The sequence below is a fragment of the Coturnix japonica genome, chromosome 7, assembly GCF_054131305.1.
Source record: "Coturnix japonica strain WE chromosome 7, WE-NBRP24, whole genome shotgun sequence".
Lineage (NCBI taxonomy): Eukaryota > Metazoa > Chordata > Aves > Galliformes > Phasianidae > Coturnix > Coturnix japonica.
In genome coordinates this window covers 21,313,020-21,336,376 of record NC_140669.1, presented here as the reverse complement: position 1 = coordinate 21,336,376, position 23,357 = coordinate 21,313,020, and the positions used below count along the sequence as shown (strand labels likewise).

Sequence of the window (23,357 nt, the reverse complement as noted above, 5' to 3'; positions counted from 1 at the left end):
CTGAGGTGAAATCAGACAGGCTTATGTTTGCCTTCCTCCCTCTGCTGCCCAGCTTTCTCATTCTTTAGTATGGGCTCTTCTGGCCTGTATGGCTATGCCTGGCTGTATGACTTTCTCCTGCTGAATCCCTGATGTCCAGCTCTCTGTTCATGGGCTTGTTTATAATTAGGTTGTGCTCTCTGGGGAATGCAGTTGCTCCTTGTAGACCAAACTCAGCTAGCCTGTAACTTTGACTAGGAATTACTCTGCTTACAGGAAACTGAGAGAAAAGTATAAAGAAGGAAGAAGATTAGGTTGTTTTGTTGTTTTTTTTTTTTTTTTTTACATATTAACAGCTTAAGTTGTGCTCCTTTACTGCAGGTATTCACAAAAATAGTTCCCTTGGTGTCACAGTCATTATCCTTGTAAATGTTCTTCAATGCAAGGGTTTTGTGACTAGGGATACAAGGTGCTATTTATGAAGGGTAACTCCTCATCGGTATGCAGCTCTGTTAGAACTCTACTCTTCTGGTCTTCGTGCCTCAGTGTTCCTTTGTGGCTGTTACACTTCTAACCTGAGCCATCACTCAGAGTGTAGTGGAAACCGTATGTTTTGGGCCAACCTCTATATATTCTCGTGCACTGTTGGAGCAAACTATCTGGCAGCTGTTTTACAGACTAAATGGCATCTGAAAGTTGTGATTTGAGGTTTAAAATCATCCTTGCTCAGAGATACAAAGATAATTCCTTTGGTATATTTAGTAATTTAACACTGAAGGATGGAGCAGGCATTTGCCTGCTGTCATTGGCAATGTTAATGCTGCCCCTTCCTTTCTGCAAGCAGGTAAATGATTATTAGTGGTATGGATGTATTCTAGCATTGGAATATCAAATTGCATGCAGGTATGTGCCATATTAACAAGGCCTTTTACCTTTATTGTAGCCACCTCAGCATACAGGAAGTTTAGTTTGTATTACATATCACCCTTCATTTGGTTTCTGAAGGTAACATTATAAGAAAAATATTCATTTTTATTGATATGACTTTCATTATTGTTTACAACTCTAACTGTAAACTGCTTCAGTTTAAACCTTTGCTGATTTTGTAGAGAATTCAACTCTGATTTCCTTGTGTTGCCCATCCTCCTTAGTTTGTATGTATAGTTCTGATGAAAAGAGAATGTTTTAAAAGACCACATCGAAATCAATGTATTTTACGTTTCTTGTGATTCATATTCAGTTATCATTAATGAGCCTGAAGAACAATAGCCATCTAAATTTGGCTCATTAGTTTGGAATGGATGGTAATAGTACTATTTTTATCTATATTCCTTTAAAATGGTTCCCTGTGCTCCTGTTAAAATTCATGATCCATAAATAAATGCTGAATTCGTGCACTGAATCATCATATAGTTTTAACTTCTGTAATGAAATTGCAATAATATGAAGATTTCTAATAAACACAAGCTTTTTAAAGTATCTTTCAGTTCAGCAAATTTCTGCTTCACACACATGCAATAAATGCATGTGCTTAAGTCTCATTACTAGTGTTTCAGTGGTCCAGTCCGGATGCTGGGTAGGATTCTAAAGAGAGAGCTCTCCTGGCCCTGTGCTGTGAACTTATGTAGGTATATTGAACTGTGTCCTCATCCTTACTTTGGGAGCCTCAGCTCACTGCAGCTTCACTGCTCTTTGGTGTTTGACTGAAGCAAGAGTGCTCACGTTGTTTGGTTGTAACTCTGTGCTCCATTGCTGTTTGAAGTGAAAAGTAATAATTGTGACTTCTGGTGAGCAAATGATCGGGATATTAGTAGGGCTGTTAGGACTGTTTTCAAAGTAGGAGAAAACTGCTTAGCACATGTGGTCACATCCTGCAGGTACTTTGCATTTCTGTGCATGTTAAAAACATAATGGCAGGACTGAAAGTGCTGTATATTTTAAAAAAAGCTGTTTCTGTGTGCATTTTGCAGGATTTAAGTCTGTGAAATCAAGGTAATAGACTGAACAGTTGTAGAAATGCCATAATGTATTAATGTGATCCAAGAATGTCTTGAAATATGGCTGAAGCTGAAGTTTCTATGATTCATTTTTGTTATGTAAACACGCATTCACATATAGATTGCAAATCAAGATGCTTCCACCCTGACTGCCTGTTTACAATAAACATAGAAGCAATTTTTAGCTGGCTGGTACATGTTCAGACATGCAGTATTTACTGAGAACTTTGTCGTTGCTGTTGAACGTCTTTTTTACGTTTACTGTTCATTTACATGACACTGCGGCCTGGACTGGGGTGTCTGACTGCAGGCACTTGTCTGAGGCTCTCACACCTCTCAGCTTTGCCTCTGCCCTGCCAATTTGATGTGTCAGAGCTCCTCTAAGTGTGCTCTCCCGTTTCTGGTTTAGGAGAACAAAATGCTTTGCTACTGCTCATCCCCAGGCCTATGGTGCTGCGTAACTTGCTGCAGGCAGGGCATGGAGCAGCAGAGTTGGCAGGCAGGAGCTGGCTGCTAGGGCAGCTGCCTTCCTAAGGGAGTCTACAAGACCAGTGCTTTGGAAGAGCTAATTTATTCGTGTTTGAGCATAGTGTCTGTAGGGCATTGTCATAAAATTAATCACAGACTAAGTGATAAACTGTGCTTTCTCATGGTGTGGTATGGGATGCAGCGCATTGAGGTTTTTTGAGGCGCATTGACTGAAAACCTTCAAAATAAAATATGGAGATAGAAATAGAGGTTCTCCCTGAAGAAATGTGCTTTGGTAGTGATTCACTCCTTTGACTGTTCTTCAGAAACTTACCTTTGAAGCATGATAAACAGTACATCTTTCACCTGGATTATCAGCTTACTGGGAGCTGTAGAACCCGGGGTGTGTGGGGGGGCCCCATCTGTACTGGTTCAGCCCTACTGCCCTGGTGCATCTGCTGGGGGAATCACAGCCCAGCCTCTGCTCACCATTACCCCTCCTCTCGCCCTCTTCTGAGTGGAAGACAAGAGCAGGTAGCCTGAGTTAAAATGCAACTTTCAATAGATGATGGCAAAAGTTGTCCACCCACGCTCGGTACACTCTTCTCTAATTACTGTTGAGCTAATAATCTAAAGGCATGTTCTTCTGTTCATATTGACTGAAAAAATATCCAGCGATGTGAATGAAATAAGACCAAATTTAAGGTTGCTGTAGTGTGCTGGAATTACTAAAAACAACCCTTCAACCATGTTCAAAAGCGATGTTTTTATATAAACATTATTATTTGAAGTTAAATGAAGTTTTTATATAGGTAGAGGATTCCAGTTTTTCACTTAGCTTCAGGATTTGGAAATATCTCAACATTTATTTGGATCATCTGGTAGATACATGGACACTCAAATTTTGCTGTGCTGCATTAAGAGTGTAATTGTTCTGTACGGATATATAAACCCATTTAACTAGTAATATTTTAGTAATATTTAGTTTACTAGTAATAGTAAACAATTTTCTCAATTGTGCTCTTTTATTTTGGATGGAGGTGCTTGCTCAGATGTCGGGCCATTTAACTCATCGATGCTCTTTTCCACGTTGGTACCAGAGATGTACGCTAGAGGGAGCCCACCTTACAGTTTTCAGTATGGGGAGAAATCGCTTTACAAAGATAAGGAAGCATTATCTTTTACAAAGACAATGAGATGTAAATTCTCAGTGTAAACTCTTCTGCCTTGTAGATGTGAAAGAAAATATCATGGTTCTAAAGGACATTTATTTACAAGCAACTTCAGAAATTTCTCAATTCATAACATTTTCACCTCAATATTGCCTGTGGATTTTGAACACTGGGGATGATGTATGATCTTATGCACAGTCTTATCCTTACATAATGAGACAATTTACTGACCCTTCTCTTTTGAAGTGAGGAGATGAGTCTCAGCTCCTGTGGGTGCAGTACAAAGGGTTTGTTTGTGTGTTTGAAGTATTCTACTTGTGCCAGCATCGTGGAAATATCCCATTTTTAAGATGGGCAGGAAGAGTATTCTCTTTGCTTGTGAAAGGCTATATCTTGCATGTAACTTCCCACTGCATATCAGTAGGGCCATAAAACATGGGTGATGCATTGATAGTTATTTTTTTAGCCATGTTTTTAAACTATCTAGTTGTGCATCCTTTGTCAACTGGCAACAGACAATGCGTAGCGTTGTGGTGGTTTAGAGTTCACGACTGCAGTGATAAGTGAATTTTGGCCCACTCATTTCATTTCTTCCTCCCTAGATAAATAGGATTTAGAAATTAGAGAGGTGCTTGGCTTCTAAGACAGGTTGCTTAAGGTTGTACCTACACTGCATGATGTCCTTGCTGCCCTATGTGACTGGGTTTCTGTCACAAGATGCTTCCAAAATGAGGAGAGAGGATGTGCAGGTGGTGCCCACCCAGCTGCCTCCTGTTGAGCTGTCGTGGTGTGTGTTCACATTCAGAGAAGCATTCCCAGTTTTGGTCTGAACTTGCCCAAAGCAAGAGTGAAAATCTGGATCAGAGTTAGAAGCACACATTAGTTTCACCTGCCTGGCCTTGTATGCACTGCCCTGGATACCTGCATTTGGACATGTGATATTTCCAAAAATTATGTTAATAGAGAACAGTGGGGAAAAATTTTCTGGTAAAATATGAAGATGAATTAATTCTGCGTGACAGATTTATTTCATGTGGCAATTTGCAAGGGCTTTAGTACTGAAGACATTCAATCTCCTGATTGCATTTTGTTAGTTTCTTGGTTTATATGATAGAAACCAAATCTATTAAAAAAATCTGTGTAGAAAGTCAGTATTAGCTGCTTTTTACATGCATTCAAATCATTCTGCCCGGTTCCTAACTAGCAGTGAAAGTTTTTTTTTTTTCAATGCTTCACATTAGCAGATTATGTAAGTGTGTACTGCAAGTTATTCACAGGGTAACTTGTACCAGCATGGTATTTACAATTTAAATAGGAACAGAAAAGCATGTAATTTGTCAGGACACACTCTCTCCATCCATCTGTTACTCACTCTGCTCTTAGAATGCTCTGCAAACTTAAATATATATTCAGAAAATAGTAACCCAAGCATCTTACCTCAGTGTATATAACATACATCACTATGAACTATGGGTACAGCTTAGTACAGATTACTACCAAGGTGCCTTCTTAGGCACAGAGAACTTGATGGAAATGGCTTTGCTAAGATTAATAGGAAGTACTTGAAATAGTAAGAAATTACAGCTGCTTGTGCTTTTCTTTTTTCCAATTGGCAGCTGTTACGGTTCTGTGTGTGTTGTTCCGTGTTGAAGTAGATGAATTAAGAGAATGTACACTTAGCACAAAGCTATTCTTTGTGTTTCTTTTGTCATGGTTTGAATGAAGGGTAGCCAGTGCTTTGTTTCCTGCGCTGTTTTTATCACAGAATGACAAGTTGTTAACTTTATAAACCTTTATGGTGCTCAGCATGGACATGTAACAAGCTTGTAAATATGAAGCAACTGATTTTTCTCAGCTTTCCTCTGAAGCACGGGGATATCTCTATTCCCATTTTTAAACTGGCAATGTAACGTGGTATTCTGAAGATTAATATTGAAGTAAAACTTAATTTTTTGTATGTTAATTTTATGTATGCATCTAAGAAAAAAGCAAGAACCAAAACCCAGACTCAAGATTAGATGTCTGTCCTGTTCTTGTTTCACCTACCCTTATGAAGTTTATCAGCCTTCCTCTTTTTCTGAAAAAAATGTTTAGTCATTAAAGTTGATTCAACTTGAACAGCAGTTACATAGTTCTTTGAAGCAACTTTTCTGTCATACTAAACTGGGCTGAGAATACCATCGTGCAAGCACTTGGACAGCAGATTGAGAAGGTGTGACATCCCATCTCAGGGACAGCCATAAGCAGCTGGGGACTGGATGGCTTCTTAAATTCTTCAGCTGGTACTGGTGATACTGAGAGTTTAGACCCTAATTGGCAGGCTTCTTTAAGTCTAACAGTCTGTCACATGTCAACAGTCCTTTGTGACTACTTGCCACTTACAGCCTTTGCTAATTGAAGAGTAATGTGTTAACTTGCCTTACAAAGGCTGATGAAGCCTGGTTTCTGTTTGTCAGTTTCCTGTTCAACCTCAGCTTCCATTTACCTGTTGCATTTGGGGATTTGGCTGTAGATGTTTCAGGACAGTATTGTTCAGGTAGCTCTTCCTGTTACATGTGGAGTATAGCAGGTCTAAGCAGAACATCTTTACATATGAGTGGTTTTGGAGGCAGGATCTTGCAGTGTGGAGAAGGGAGTGTTCCGAATGCTAGCTGTTCCTCAGGTGTCAGTTGACTTGACCGGAGCTGATATATAGAACAGTACTCAGGCACTGGTGGTAGAAGACTATGGCACCCATTGACATTCACTGTCAGTTCAGAGTGTTTGTAGTGACCAAACTGTAGGTGTGAGCACAGTGAGATGCTGAGTGGTGCTTTTCAGCAGTGGCAACAACGTGAAAGACAAGTGGCATTCCAAGCCACTTGTGTACAACTGTCACACCACAAAATGAACAGTGTCTCCATCAGGATTGTGAGCAGGGAACTGTATAGAGCTGAGTGTCATCTTCAGTGCATGGGGAAACAATGATGGCAATGTTGGAGTATTGCAAATTTTGTGCCAGCTGGGACCCAGAAGTGCTCATGCAGGAACAGAAGAAACACCGTGTGCAGATTTGTAAGGATATGTTGAACCAACATGAGGCCGAAGGTGATAGTTTCCTGTATTCTGATGGGATGTGTTGTCATCACTGTGAGCTGGAGTCAAAGCAGCAGTTCCTTGTGTGACAATAAGTGAATTCTCCATCAAAGGAAAAAGTTCAAGATGCAGTCCATGCTGGGTAAAGTGTTATGCATTGATTTTTGGAATAGGGAAGGGGGGGGTGATCCTTCTGAATTTCCTTGAACCTGGACAAGCCATCAGCTGGCTGCTGCATCACAGTGCTGACAAAGCTGAAGGTTTAAACCAGAGTAAGGCTAGAGAAGATGACAACCTTTCTGTTGTAAGGCAATAACACCGGGCCCTATACCAGTTTGAAGACCATGGTGTGTATTGCCCATCTTATCTAGATTGTCCTACTACAACTGCCATATAATCCAGATTTGGCACCTTCTGACATCTGTCCTGGCTGATGAAAGGTGGGCTGCATTGGCAACATTTTCCAAGCAAGGATGTGGTCATAGAAGTTGTGAAGCAGTGGATCAGATCCACTAGTGCAGATTTTTATGAAAGCAGCATGCAGGCTCTTGTTCACAATGCACAGCTAATGGCAGTGATTATGTTGGAAAAATGGTGGTTTTCAGCTGACAATTTGATCTATCCAGTAGTGTTGTTGTGCTCATTATATCTGCTGTAGTTTCCATGGAAATAAATGGGAAGCATTACTTTTGGAGTGACCTACATAGTTATAGCTTTCTGTAATTGTGTACAATGATATTTGTTAGTTTGCTCCATGTACTTATGAGTTTTCCTCTTCTTGTAAGAGTAAACTCAAAACTCAGCATTTTTAACATATTTACAGTTATTCTGAAGAATATTTTGTTTGCATTCCCTCCCTCGATGTGTAAAACATGCCAAATGGTGGAGTGGTTACTTCAATAAGACATCTCTTGGTAGAACTTAGGCCGACATAGCTAACAGTCACACTAAGTGTGTGGCAAGAGAAATAATCAACAAATTACATTTGTCTTTGAGCAGTGACAAGAACCTGTTGCCCCTTGTAGTAACCAGAGTTTATGTGGTCTAGAACTTGTTTGGCTGGGCCCTCGGGGATATTTTACTGCTGGGAGTAAACAGCAACTTCTTGAGGCTGGACTCTGTTTAAATGAGAGAAATGTGCTGGCCAGTGTACATGAGAGATCTGGTAAACAGATGAGCCTCATTCCCAGTGCCTGTCTTCTAGCTGATTCACAGAGTTTGCTAAAGGATTTTGTTTAAACTAATTGGTGGGGACAAATATTTCTAAAACAATTTGTCCAGGACTGCATTTTGAAGGCTGCTGCAAACACAGATATTTTCACTGTCTATATGTAATCAAGCAAGTGTATACTTTGTTTATTTGCTTATTGTTAATGTCTCTTATGAGGTGTTTTTCCCCCTCAGTGTGGAGTCTTAACCCTAAAAAAGTCAATCTCTTATTTACAAGATTTCATCAAAAGCTTCCAGAATGTTTTTCTTTTTTAAACACTAATGAACTAAATCTTAAATTTCTGTAGCATGCCTTGTTTTATTTTGTTTGCTTTATGTCTCAAGTCCCAGATAAATACTCCTTTGTCAACTGTAGGAAATATTCTCTATCTACTCATGCAATCAAAATGTATTGGACCTTTTTCTTTCCTAAATCTGTTCATTGCATGTGCTTTATGTAGCCATTTATTTTCTAGCGCATACTTCTGGAACGCAGCAAAAATTCAGACTAATTGTAAACTTAAATGAATTTTCTTGATTGGATATTTTGCTCGATTTGAACATATATTTTTCACTTCAGAAAATTTCATGTTATGTGTGAGTGTGATTGGAGGGAATTTTTCAGGATCTTGAATATCCAGAGATGAGTGAGATTTATGTCTAGCTTCACTTCTGACTGATAATAGCACATTTTTCTTCCTATAATTGCAATTCCACAGCTAATTAATTATTTTTGCAAATGAAACTGTGAATGGGTTCTGATAAAATCATTCTACACTGATTAACTGTGTGATCTTGGGTTACTTGATTAAATGCATTATGCATTTGTTTAGAAAAGACAGAAAGTTTCACAGCAAGGGAAAGCTCGTTCTGACATCAAGTTTTATTTTTCATAAAGGAACCACTGCATATTTATAGAGGCTGATCTTTCATATATGTCACGAGTTAAACTAATGCATGTACAGAAATGGACAAAGTGTTTTCTATAGACCCTATAGCATTATCTAGTGAGTATACTTTGAACTGGATAACTTATACTTGGCTTGATATCTGCCTTGGGTTTACCATTCTAAAAATGATGAATGCAAGGAATCTTAATCCTTATTTAACTTTGTAATAGATGAGGGAAACCCAAATAAACTGTGAAAGGTAACAGGCTTTAAAAAGTATGGGATATATATATGATGTATATATTCTTACATGTATGTATGTATGGAGGATAACAATTTTCCACATTCTCATCTTTATGTAGAATTATACTTTTTTAAAGGAGATCCTATTAAATAAGTAGAGTTTCACTTTTCCTGACATTTTTAGCTGGTATTTCTTCTTAAGTATTATTTGATAATAGGTATTGCAGTATCTGTTACAGAACTATGACTTAGTGGTGTGCACACTTGTTTTTTAACAAGAGTGAGCACAATAGCATGTATATACAGAAATCCCATGGAAGATAATGTTAGCAGAGTAATACAGCAGAGAGCAGTAGAAAGTGGTGGTTTCTGGAGAGAGAAGTGGTCCATTAAATATTTCAGGTGACAGGAATCATTTACTTTTTCTTTTTTTTATGTGGTGCAGTGTTAATGGCTGCTTTATCATTTTATTAGGATTTTAAAAATACATTTTTTAGTCTGTTTAATGCAGTTATGGATTTATAGGCATAAATGTTTTGCTATTTCATTCTTAACAGGGCAAGATCTGACTGTTTGTCTCTTCTATTTTGTGTACCACACATGGTATTGTATCTCAAAAGACAAAAAGCAATAGTATCATAAAAAACTTTGATTCTGGTTATTGCATAGGTTATATATTGTTTTCCAAAGTTGCTTTCCCCCACCTCCAACAACAATCTGGATAAAGTGGCTGTAGTATGATAACTCCAGTGTGGTGTATTATAAACCAGTGAGACTATTATAAAATTGTATTTGTGAGTTGTTAGTCTTTTGGATTAGAACTGAGGAAAAATAAGGAGAAAATCCATGTAGATACAGATGGGAGAAGACAAAAAACTGAAACTCTTCATGCAAAAGAACAGAATGCAAATAGAGTTTCGTCATCTGGGATGAATATGTAGATCAGAGGAATGTTGCTACCTGTCAGTTTCTTGGCACAACTGAGTGCTGGGGGGATGCCTTGGTGTTGCTTCCAGCTGGAAGCAAAAGCCATTGGTAGTTAAATCATGAGAGAAACTACTATCCAGTAGTTTCAAATGCATGCGTTTCCTTAAAGATACTTGTTCATGTACAAGTAGTTGCATTGCAGCAGTACAGCATGAATGTTGTTGAGCTCAGTCATGTCTATATATGACTTCTGTGTCATTTTAGACATAGTTTGGTGTTGTTTTAGACATAGTTGTGAGTTCACACAAGTAACTCTTCCTGTTTTCTTTGTGTCTAATACTGAGCATGTGACTGAACTTCTATTCAAAGCACGGAGTTGAAATCTAGGAAATTCTGGGATCAAAATTCAACGTTATGAGTATCTATTATGTCAAGTGTTGGAATGATTTAATTAAGTCATTATGCACAGTTGAATACCTCCTGAAATTGCGTGCAATTATTATGAAGCAAATGGAGTTATTGTAATCACAGGCTTTGTGGAATTTGATAAAATACTTTTATTAGAACAAGTGAGATTGTACGTCAGCCACGAGATTAGAGAAAACTTCATCGTGGCTTTTGCAAAGTAATGGAAGTTAGGTTTTATTTCATGGAAAGTCCAGTTGGTAGGGTGTTTTAGGAAGGGAAATTGTTTGAGGAATAAAGATCCTGAAGTTTTTAGTTGATGATAATTAAACAGAAGGGTTAGGGATTAATGCTTGAGGTTTTTGTGCTTTTTGCAACCTTGAGTAATCAGGCTCACATTTCAGTTTCCTTGGGGAACTGTGGGCTCCTAAGAGCTCGTGTCTTTAAACAAGCCACGCTTTCCAAAAAAAGGCAAGAATGTCATAGGAATGACATTTTAAAATAAATTGTATTTTTCCACATTAAAATTGCTTGTTGAAAGGCATAAGTTCCCTCACCCCCATCCTCTTATGGCAGGAATAGATACAGATTAGCATAACCACTTCTGCATGATAGATCATTGTGGTAACATTTTGGGTAACCATCAAGATGTGACTATAGAAGAAATAGAATTAAATAATTATATTGTACTTTTTTGGTTAATAATGACATTTAAAAGCTTTGGTTACGCTTTCATTTCACATTCTGTGATGTTAAAGAAGCTCAGATATGGTTAATTTCCCTGAGGAGCCCTCAGCAATTGTAAAGACTGAAAGTGACATTAAAGATTGGCATGGAAATATGTTGGAAAGACAATGAAATTAACAGTTCAAACTGCAGATACTTTAGTGTCTCTACTTTTCGTGCTGAGGTTTTTACACTGATTAATTCACACCCCACCTCTGATTCATTCAGTAGCACACCCAGCCATTGCTTTCACATCTGGAAGCGCTGACTGCTGAGCTACTATTTCGGTCTCCAAGGCAGGCTCTTGGTTTTATGAGTGTGCACCACTTATCCCAAGTTTCATCTCTAGAATGAAAAGAACAGTGTTACTTTTCACTCTAAGGAAATGTACATGCTGAAAGAAGATCATAACCACTCCACCACTGCCAAAGAAGCATTATGGAACCAAGATTGTGTAATTCTAGTTAATGCTGGCATGTTTTGGTACATCTTAATGGAAGATAAAAGATGTACCACACATGGGTAGAATTTCCACTCAGATAGCTTAACTAATACCATGTCTCTGGCTGTGTTGTTTTTAAGCCAATCTTCTACTGAAAGGAGGGATCCTGCTTTCCCCTCCATGCTATGCAGTGTGTTTTGCCCCATTCTTTGGGCTGCTGCCAATGAAGCATGCAGTCTGCTGGAGCAAAGAACCATTATGATTGAAAATGAATCAGTTTTTATGGCTTTTGCTGGTCTAGTTCCAGACAAATCAATTTTCTGAGAAGCTTATGATTTATCCACAACAGTGCTTGCACTAATACAAGGGAAATAGCAATAATACTCTACTTAGGAGTACTGGGAAGGAATTTGCCCTTTTAGATAGTGATGTGATATTAGGTCAGATTCACGTGGTCCGTTGAAGGACATTCTTAGCTGACTGACATTAAAAAGTAAACCAGCTAAAGCAGTTGCACTTATGTGACTGTAACCACTCATCTCTAGGGTCCTTCAAAGCATTATAAGTGCCTCTCACCTTTTCTGCTTTCATTGCTCTGCTTTCCCCACGGGGTGCATTATATATGACTGTACAGCTGATGCATGGGGAAGCACAGAAGCTGAAAGCTCCTTTTTGTAAAAGTAAATGTCTGCCGTTGTTGCTGTGTGAGGGTAAGAGGGGTTTTGTGTGTACAGGCACTTTCCTGTATGTCTACAACAGCAATTAGGCACTAATATGGTGATGGCGATGAAGCTTTAAATGAGAGAAAAAGAGAAAGCTGCTTTCCAAGAGAGGTAAGCACTGCTATCAACAGTGTTTGGAGTTTTGTGTTGTTGTGTATGCTATTTGTTTACCTCAGTAGTTAATTCATTGCTTGCTGTAACCTAGACAGATTTCCTGTGTTAGACTGTACATTTTTGTTTGTTTTTTTTTCCTCCAAACTGTCCCTTTCATAGATGTCTCCTCACCATCCTCAATAAGCTTCTCGTCTGAAAGTAGCCCGCTCCTAGGGGAAATAATTTTATACCTGTGGTTGTAGGCATGCAAATTACTTTCCATAGTGTTAAACTAGCCTACATATTCAAGTCAGGGCTCTCAGCCCATCTGCCAGTAGAGATTCTTGATGCAAGTGCTCCTTCATTCAGCATTTTACCCCAGCTTCCTGACTTCCTTGGTGATTTTGTGTCAACTTAGCAGTAACCTTTGAAGGTAATAGGTCCAAGCAAGAGGTATGTTTTAGAGCAGACGGGTTTATTAGTCAATACCAGCATGCAGAGTGTTACCTGTCAACCTCCTGAACATATCTTCAGAGAAGTGCTGCATCTGATCTCACAAACATGTGGCCAGATGTGTGATGGAGCTGGTCTGGAAGTGAAGAACTGCTGCCTTCTGTAGCAATGAGTTACCAAATGCCTGCTGCTCTGTGGTGTCAGCTTGCAGATGCTCTCTTGCAGTAGGTGCAATGCCTGCCAGAGCTGCTTACTCCTTTTCTGGGATGCTGCTTTCACAGGGGAAGCAGGAGCTGAAAGGTTTATTTTCGTTGCTAAAGTCAAGGGTATTTTCTCATTGTATGCTCAAGAAAGCATTTACCAAGTTAATATTTGTTTTTAGAACCTTTTTTTTTTTTTTTTGTAAGTGAAAAGGTTGGAATGTTTTAGGGAAGCCTTCATCTTTAAGTGACAGAATGTAGGCAGAACTGAATTCCAAGTTTTAAAAAATAAAAAGGCTGAAAAAGAAGCAAATGCTACAATAATGGAAGTATTTACTATCTTTGTTCTATCAAAACATGTAAGTGATGCCTGTATGTGACTTGCTTTCTTTAACTAGCAATTTATTGTTGCTTGGAAATCCTCTTAAGACTTCCTGATTCTTTGCCAAATCCATAATTCATTCAATTTATGTATCCTTATAATACGAGCTTACTCAGGGGCATATATTTTTCCTTTTTTAGAGAGTGAGAGACATTCTTATGTTTTGGTAGGCAGAATGAATAATAGGGCCTCAATTTAACTGTAGGAGCCTTAGGTACTCTTGTTTTCAGGCAGTATTTGTAATGCAGTACTTCATGTAGATAATGATAATCCTTTTAAGCAAGAAATCCTTAATCCTTTATATGTAACAACATTTTTATGAACTACATGATTCATCACCAGCCTATGTGAAATATGCATAGTTCATTGATAACAGTTATTGCTAGATGCTGTTTCTGTTCTTGTTTTTGGGTATATAAACAGTTAGACACAATCAACTGAAAAGATGTGGGATAAAATCCAAACATTTGGAACCTGCTTGTAAGTGAATCTTAGATTGTTTTGTTTCAGGATGTATTTCTCCTATGTTCCTGCTTTATACTCTCCCCATTAGATATTATCAGTTTTCTAGTTTTGGGATTAATGTGAGCTTTGTATATTTTTAAGGGGAAGGAGAAGGAAGAAAGACGTTTTAGAAGACAAAGTTATGAATATTTTCGTTAGAATTGGAGAATTTTTATACCAGGAAAAACAAATAACGAAACACCAGTACAACAAAAGAAAGTATGAGAAGCATCATGTTGATGATTAAATGCAGGAACTTTAGAGGCGGTCATTGCCAAAAGTTATACAGTTCAAGTGTTTTTACAGCTTTACTACTTGGAAAACAGAAAGGTTATTTGCATGGCGTATTCTCAAACTTCACAAAACATTTGCTTTTACTCTCTGTTAGTCATGAATTTCACGGTGCTACTAAAAATGTGCCCTTCCTGCTTCATACATCTGAAGAGAAAAGCTTATGGCATGTTTTGCAAGAAATATTTAGTGCTTTCTTTTTTTTTTTTAAACTTAATTTTTAGTGTGTTTCTGGGTGGTGATACAAAAAAGTGTTTTGATGGGAGGGTAGTTTAGTATCAAAAGAGCTGCAGTGCACTCATGGGTTATTCTCATTCCTTTGCCTACCTGCATGATCCCTAATGAGAGCGATTATGAATGTTACCAGTATTACCTCATTCTTTAAGATATCTTAAGGGCTTGAGAAGTTAGTTTGAACAGTGAGTTAGCAGCTTTTTAGTAGAAATTTTGCATCATAACAGCTAAACTACAGCTTGTAAGTGTGCCTAAGTGCCCTGTGTCTGAGCTGCCTTACACTATCCCAGCATATGGCAACAGCAGAAAATTTACTCTCTGAAACCTTCAGGTAGCGCAGACACACTGGACCTGCAGTAGGAGTTGAACAGTCAGCTGCAGTTACCAAATGAGCCAAAAAGTTGTGCATGGCATTGTCAACGCTGTTTGTAGGAAAGAAGCATGCATTGCTAATTTTAGAGTTGGCAATTATAATTTCTTTTTTTGCAGTCTTGCTGCATGTGAGATGGAAAGATGAAGTTTTTACGTAAGAAGTCAATTCAGAACTAAGTTGCACTATATTTAAGAACAGAAATCATCCTAAAGGCAGCAAGAATGGGAAGATTGTGTTAAAATGGATGTTTCTAAATTACATCAATATCAACAGAGACCTGACATCACATGTTATGACTGTGTTCAAAATGTTAATATTGGATGCCTTGTCCATGAAGGTGTTCAAGGCCAGGTTGAATTGGGTCCTAGGCAGCCTGGTCTACTATTAAATGTGGAGGCTGGACCCTACCTGTGGTAGGATGGTTGGAGATTCATGATCTTTAAAGTCCCTTCTAACCTGGGCCATTCTGTGATTAACTCCAGAGATCAACAAATTAGTACAAGACAACAGACATGAAAGAAAATGTTTGGGTAAATGCAGATAGCAGCTGCTTAGCTGAAATAAAGCTGTACTAGATGACTGTGTGATGCCTCAAGGCTTGAGTTCAAATTCTGCTCCCTTTGATTCAGACTGTTTTTATGACCCTCCTTGCTCTGGCAGATAGGTAATTTTATCCTGAATATCCTTCTTCCAAATGTGAGGGCCCTGGCTCAAACAGTCATTTCAAATAACACTGAAATAATTTTAGTTTTGATCTAGCACAGCAACAAAAGCCCTTGAATTTCAAAATGTGTTGTTAGAGATGCTCTAACACAGAGCACTGTTGAGAGTGAAAGAAATTTCCTGCTAAAATATTAGGCACAATAAGGAACTTACTGTTTTAATTATCTGATTGTTGAGACATATGGTTTTCTTTATGAGGATTTAGGCAGGGGTGATGAGCCTCCACACAGGAACTGTTTGTTAGCTGCAGCTCTGTGAGATCAGCAGCACCTGTGTGTTGGCACAGCAGCTCTTTAGGGTCCTGAATCTGATAAAACAGATTCTGCCCTCCTGTGTCCACTCAGTGCACCTTGGGGTGACAAGACAATGTTGCTTCCATCCTATGAACCATGCTTGAATTCCTTGATCTTAGCTCTGCTGAGTGTGATGTGTGTCTTGCAACCAACAGAAGGCCTTGTTTCCTGGCTGTGTCAGTTGGGGTTTGGCAACTCTGGGATGCAAACTCTGGTCTTTATTCACTGCACTGAATGAAGAACAAACAGATACGGAAGTTTTAAGCGAACTATGTGCTCGCCACTATTAATACCTTGGGTAAATTGTGTTAGAAGACCCATAATCTGGAAAAAAAGCAGTGATTTCTGGGGCATGATTTTTATGTATTACTTTTGTTGTTGTTGAAACAGTTTTATCACTTGTTTTTCTTCCTTAGTGATTCTGCAAACACTGAGATGCTATCTGATTTTTTCATGCTGGGGCTATTGTAATCCTTCGTAGTTTCTGGAGGATCTTGATTGAATGTTTCTTGACTAGTTTCTGACCCTGCTGACAAAATTTTTTCCAAATGTGAAGCTGTTGCAATTACCCTTTGGTAGGATACGGGGGTGTGGTAGGATTCACAGATGTTGTGCAACCATTTTGTTGTATGTTTCCAGAATGATCTGGCCAGAAGCAGGAGCACTTCTGGCCTTGGGTGGAACATCTCTGTTCCATTCCTTGTTTTCACCTGATGTTCCTCTCATGCTAAAAATGCTTTGGTCAAACACGCAATTTAGGCAAGGTTTGCTTTTGTGTAATTACTTTGCTGGTGGGGCAGGAGAGCAATAGGCTGAAGAGCCCCTGTGGGCTAAACTGTACAGCTATTTGGAGCTAGAAACTGTCTTTAAGTCTAAGCTACATAAATTGCTTTGTTGCTGTAATAAAGTTTCTTGTTATGATACAAGCTGGAATTCTTTAAAGCACAGAACTGGTATTTGAAATACATCTCACAGTGATATGGGTTCCAGCATTGTGCACAAATTGATTGGGATTCATTGTTTCATATTCATATTCTGTAACCACAATCCAGGAAGTTTCATAGTAATTCAGAAGCATCTTGAATCCTCAAGTGTTTTGTTGACCTCAGTGCTGGCAATTTCAACATATTTTTCCAGTTCAGCAGTAGACTTTAAATCAGGAACGCTGGCGATTTTCCAGGCTCTGTGCTGATATATGTGCACCTCAGAGGAGCCTCGTGCAGATTTAACTTTTACAAAATTGAGCTGGTGATAGGCCTGAGCAATCTGGCCTCATAGCTGACCCCGCTTTGAGCGGGAAGTGGGACTAAAGACCTCTTTTTGACCTGAATTACTCTAATTGGAAGGTGTATGTATTCCAACTTCATTTTATTTGGCTCTCTTGTTGATCAGTTCTTCTCCACAATGGGACTGCAAGAATCCAGGTTTAGGAAGACTTTCCATTTGTGGCTATTCCACAGTTGAGAATCTCACTCAGTAGCAGAAACAGGAATGCATGGACAACTGGACCTGAGAATTGACTTCCACATTAGTGCAGTTGCCTTTCTCTTTACTTTCATTGCTGATTTTGATGTGGATAATCTTAGTTCCAAGCCAGAAAAATTAACTCTTTCTTACCTGTTGTCATTTTCTACTTTGTCCTATCATTTGCAGTTTTCATTTGCATATCTTTATAGATTAAAGCAATGCATATGCTTTATGCTCATGGAGTAGCTGTCTTTTGGGCCCCATAATAAAGTGGTGATATCTCCTATCCACCTTCTGCAGGGCTGGTGGGTGCTCTCAGGAGTCCATTCCAGCCTCAACTCTGTGCAAGTATTTCTGCAGCAAGAAAATGGTAATTCTGATACTGGACTGTATTTATACTGATCTTAAAGGATGTGTTTTGTTTTCTTTCTTTTACTATATACATCATCTCCAAGAGATTTAATCAGAGGATAATGCCCTTCTATTGATTTTTCACACAGTTCCTGTTGACTCCAGTGGGAATGATGGTGGCAGTACAATACTATGGGGAGATAAGTGTTATTCTCAAGTCTCCTAGCACCTGATTTCCTACACAACTGAAGCTCAGTCCTTGTAAAATTTACTGCATGATGATATTTTTAAAGGACTATTTTGATTTCGTAAACCATCCCCCAGCAATCAGGGACTACTTTGAAGTCTAGAAAATGGTACAGCTGGGAGCTGTGTTGTATCTGTAGTGAAATATGAACAGTGTATAGCATCTGGATACAATAAATCTGTCAAATTACAACTGAAAAAACAAGGAATCAATTAAAATTTAATATTCTACTTGCACAGTGGAAAAGCCAGCACTTTTACCTAGAAATTTCTTTTAACCTTTTAAATAAACCACTAAATTGTTGGTTCACAACTGAAATTAAACAGCAATAACAGCTTTTATTTTAAGTTGCTACAGCTTAGTTCTTATTTAACTGTTTTTTGTTGTTTCCCCTCCCCCCCCCTACTATTTTTTGACTGCTGGAATCTAAGTTGTTATTTGTTTGAAGAGAGTAGCTTGGTATTGTTTCTGAAAGAGTGTTTGCTGTATCCTTTGGAAAATTAGCTATCATTCCAAGAGTCAACTTCTTGATTACCCTCAAGACCCATTAGGAGTTTGTCTAGTCTTGACCTAACATTATATAGAATCACCTGCTTGGAAAAGAGCTTAAATATCATCAAATATGTGCTGTAGAATTTAAAAACACATAAGAAGATATACAATAGATGTAATGAACTTCATTTCTGACTCTTGACCTAACTACTGATTCTGTGTACAGTTTGATAATAAAGACTTCCATTCTTTACCAACTTCATTATGGATTTGCTAAGAGCTTCAAGATGTGATTTTTATAAGATTTCACACAATTTCAAACTACACTTATCTTTGATTTACTAGAAACTGGGAGAAGAGAAAAAGGCTTTTTTGGGAGTGCTCCTTGGAATGCCTGGTTTAGATATTTGGCACAGAAAGTACTTGGCATAGTGTGTAAGCCCTAGTTAGCTCTTGTTTATGTGGTTCACAGTCCACAAACCCACCAGTGTACTACTTGTTTTTTGGTGTGCTGTTTAAGTGTGACATGCAGTTACTTTGTTTTCAGACTCTGAGAAATGGAACTGAAAGCTCTGCTGAAGCTGTGTGTGTTGGGGACAGCAGCTAGCTTCTTTGTTCACTTTGGCTAGTATTAGACGCATGCTTGGGTGGACTGCTGAAGGATGTGCTTGAAGTATAGCCAAATTATTATTATGGAATCCTGACAATGGTGACAGGCTTGATTGTTGTGAAGGAATGATCATTTAGAGCTTTAGCAATGTCACAAATCCTTTGCACGTGGCAGCAGTCAGAAATGGGCGTCTGATTTTCAGGAGGGAGAGACCAATGTTCTAGCCCTCTGTCAAAGTCTGGTGCAAGTCTGACAAATAGTATGGTTATTTTAGGGTTTCTGCCATGCCACAAACGAATGTCTCCTGGAAGCTGGCCATGCCAAATTTTTGAGGCTCTTCATATGTAATACTGTGAAGTGCATTATGTGACTATAGAATGAGTAGTGATTGTTCATTTAGTTGTGTTTGTGTAAGCCTTGCACTCTACGCTTGTCTTGGTTCCAACAGAAATGGTTGTATTTCTGTCTTCCTGTGTTGCTGATTACTGAAGTAAATACATAAACTTCACTGTCAAACTCTGCAGGTGCATGTGATAATCTGTGTAATTTTGAGCTTTAATATTTTCTCATCTGCCAGCACTGTTGGTGGGATATTTGCTATTGCCATGATGTCTAGCTTTAAAACAATGATACCAGTGAATACTCAGATAGGTTTTCAGTTCATTCCTAATGACCAGCAAATGTGCTGTAAGGTGTCTCAAGCTGCAGTGTTTTTGCCTGCAAATAACACAGTGAAGCATACATGACATCTGTTATATGTGATGTGCAAGGAGCCCTTTCAGACCAGGCACTGAATGTTAACAGAAACCTTGAAAGTAGCAGTGCAAGACTGTACTGGAGACAGAGTCAGAATTCTGCTACTGGTACTTGAAAGCAGAGAAGACTGGTTGTAAGTGTAAAAAAGAACAAATAGCTGATACATGTGAAATACAATGTATTTGGTGAATTTAGATATAAGGTAGACTTTTAGTCTAATAGTGAAAAAGGTGCAAACACTTGTTAGAAAATATAAAAATAGTCCCAAATGACCTATAGATTGAGGAGTAAGAAACAGTCTTGCTGAAAGGAGACTCCAGTGCCACCCACATTGCCTCACTGTAAACCACATCACCTCTCCTCCACTGTTCCTCCCTGTGAAGATTTGGGACACTGAAATCTCACCATAACTTCCCCCTATGCAGATGTGACCCAAAGGGGTAGTATAAGGCTGATCATAACACCAGGGAAAAAAACAAACAGCAGAGAGCTTGTATATACCTGCTCTGACTTAGTAGGATTTGAACTATTAATGTTAATATCACATTTTGATGAGACAAATAGTAATTCTTTGATCAGACTGGTAAAGCTTTAATAAAACTACCCTAAACCATAGCTTTGCCTTTAAAGAGTACTCTCCCTTTTGTGTGGAAGATGTTGAACAGAGCATGAATCAGCAGCAGGCAAGTGCATGTACACACAGTGTACACACAGTGCTCCTTTGCCATCCAGTACAAGAGCAGGGAAGGCATATCCACTTTCATTCTGTGTTTTGGGGGCAGTATGTGGGGAGGAGTTGATATATCCATGAGAATATATAGGATAGAATGGAATAGATGGAAATCGGTTGTACCACATTTTTCTGTACTTTTTCCCCCCTATGGTGATCTGTGTATGAGCAAAATCTTAAGAAAAAAGATTCTGCTTATGACTAGGCATCTGCTATCTCAAAGGGCTGAAGAGGAAACATTTGGCTCTTTTGTGATTATAGTATTTTTCTCTGATAATTTCTGTAGCATGCTAGTTGGCCTCCTACTTCAACTTCTGAATGGCAGCTGACAGCATTTTTTCTTCATGAAAAGAAATTTTTAATGGGTTGTACCAAAAATAGCTGGAACTTGCTGTCTTATGTGAAAAATACAGGATATGAGTCATTATCAACAGTAGGAGACCTTAGATCCTCTGTAACTTTACATATCTTCTCTGGCTGTATGAAGGATTGCATTTAATCTGAGCAGCACATGCTCATTCCAGATAGCTACAGTAGACAATTTGGCTCCCACTGTCAGGTTTTATGGTACCTATTCTATGGTGAAACCTACTCCACTCTTCAAGGAAACTTAAAGAGGAACTTTAAAGCAGGTTGCAACCACTCATGCCTCAAATTGAAAGTGAGGAAAATTCAGTAATTATTGGCTTGTCTTCTGTGGGAGAACAGTCAAACTCAAGCTTCAATTCTTTCAGGAGTTTCTGATCACTGTTCTTTTAGAGGTGTCACTTTTGTCAAATAAGTGTTGTCTGTCAGTGAATCTTTAAGATTTTGTTAATCTACTGTTTTTAGCAGTCAAAGAGAAATTAATGGTAATTACAACGGTTTCTGTAAATCTCTATTTGCAAAACTTACACTTCAAAAGCATGTTTATTCTCATACTTCATTCCCAAGAGTTACATGTGGATTCTGAAATTCTTGAATCTAAGTCTTTCATAGATAAAGATAAGGCACCAAGCAGTGTAATTGATTTGCAAGTAGGGATCAATGAGAGAGCAATAAACCAGTACCTTATAGAATTCTTGCTCTCAGACTCTGCACTTTAATAAGACCCTGTACTTCTGGATACTTCAGGAGTAGACTGTTAAGCGTACTTAAATTAGAGAGACCTTATTGCTTAAAATGAAGGCTGAATAAAAGTCTTCAGTGGTGTGCGTTTCCCGAGTCACAAGGCAGCTAGTAGCCAATAAAGGCAGACTATTTGTATGTGTTGTTTGCTTCTCAGTCTTTTGTGGGGGGCAAAGAGGGGGGGGGGGGGGGAAGACAGTATCTGTATAGAAAAGAGTTGAAGCACTGAATGAAAGCTTGGGGCCATCTGTCTCAATTTGCTTGGTACATATTTTTGACAAGAATGATCCATGAATATCACATTTCTCTATCTCTTTGTGGGTCCCCGTCCAGAAAGACTTTGAATGAAAGACCAAAATCAACCTGGCTGGGTAGTTTTTAAGGAGTTACATGGAAGTTTCTGATCAAGGTTGCTGTGTTTGAGCACCGTAGCTGTAGTTATTTCTTCCCATATTGAATATTATATTTTTGAAATTAGCCACCACAAGAAAGTGGGGGATGACTTAACTGAAATTCAGGCTTCAGATTTGCAGTTGTATATACAGGAAAAAAAAAATCCATCTCCCAAAGACATGGATGGAGAGAACTCTAGCAAGTTCAAAGTATTCTTTCAACAATGAAAGTGAATAGTTTTGTTTTTTTCTTAACATAATTGTTGTTCTGAATGGAGAACTTTTTTTTTTTTTTCCTGTGCATGATGAGCAAATACATTCAGACAATGGAGAGTTGACTTGAATCAAGTTTTACTCAAATATTTAAAATATTTAGCATGGAAATCTCTAGTGTGGATTTATCCCCATAGAAGAAAGGCTGGGGAAGGCTCTTCAGTGATAATGTTAATGTATTTCTGGGCATCAAACATTATTTATTAAATGTAAAGTAGAAGCAATATTTCTGCTTCAAGTGTTGGTACATGGAATCTTTTTCAAGCAGAAGAATTTTTTGTTTCATGCTCTTTAATATCTTCCTTTAAATTATCATATGCGCATTGTTTGATAGGTGTTGATTCTTGTGTTAGATGGCAGGCTGGTACCATGTGGAGGGAGGGGGGGAGGTTGCTTTCATGTAAGGAAACCCACTGCTTTATAGCTATGTTGTTGTGCCATCAAAGGAACTAATACATACAAATACCGGTTTACTGCATGTGTTCTGTGGAAAGAAGGTAAAAATGTTGTGTAACAGTGTTGACCTTCCTTAGGAAGTAGTTTGCACTTGACTAAATATATGCAACATTATTTGGTGTTATTGACCAGCAGAAATTGTAATTTTAATTTTCCTTGCAACCTGAAAACGTGAGTAGCTAGATTTACTTGACTGCTAATGCAGACCATGACAGTTATATCAGGTAATGCATAAAGATTTCTTGTAAATAACTCCCAAGTCTTACAGTACTTTAGGTGATACCAGAACCCATGCTAAGCTGATTACTGTGGCTGTGACAAGTCACGATGTGGAGGTTTGGACTGGAATGATAAAAATCCCTTTAATATTTACAATAGGGTAACCATACCATGACTAGAAGGACATACCCACAGTGAACTGTGCCCGCAATGAACTGCAGTTGGAATTCTGGCCTAAACCAGCACCTATCACACCCTGGATCCCTAATACTTTTAATTCCCAAGATGTACCTTTAGCACCTGGGTCAGGTATGTGTCAAACTTGTGTTGTTCTGCGAAAGCCTCAAAATAACCCACTGCTGAGGATGCTGGTGCAGTTACTCGGGTGGTAGTCTGGAATGCTTGGGCCTGAGTCTAACAAACAGAAGTTTTTACAGATACATCTGACTGAGAAGC

General features: G+C 38.5%; 1 protein-coding gene across 4 annotated transcripts in view; it reads left to right on the top strand.

The window, feature by feature from the left end:
• PDE1A (phosphodiesterase 1A) overlaps nucleotides 1-23,357 on the top strand; it is a 191,159-nt gene that overhangs the window by 3,006 nt on the left and 164,796 nt on the right. For 3 of the 4 annotated variants that reach the window (XR_014948069.1, XM_085552695.1, XM_085552694.1), the window contains exon 1: nucleotides 12,162-12,366. The exons of the other annotated variant lie outside the window; for it this stretch is intronic. Coding sequence is in view for 2 of the 3 variants with exons in the window: in XM_085552695.1 (XP_085408821.1) it covers nucleotides 12,332-12,366 (35 nt within the window). In the remaining variant the exon portion in view is untranslated. Of the gene's footprint in view, nucleotides 1-12,161; nucleotides 12,367-23,357 lie in introns of those variants that run through there. 4 annotated transcript variants of the gene reach the window in all.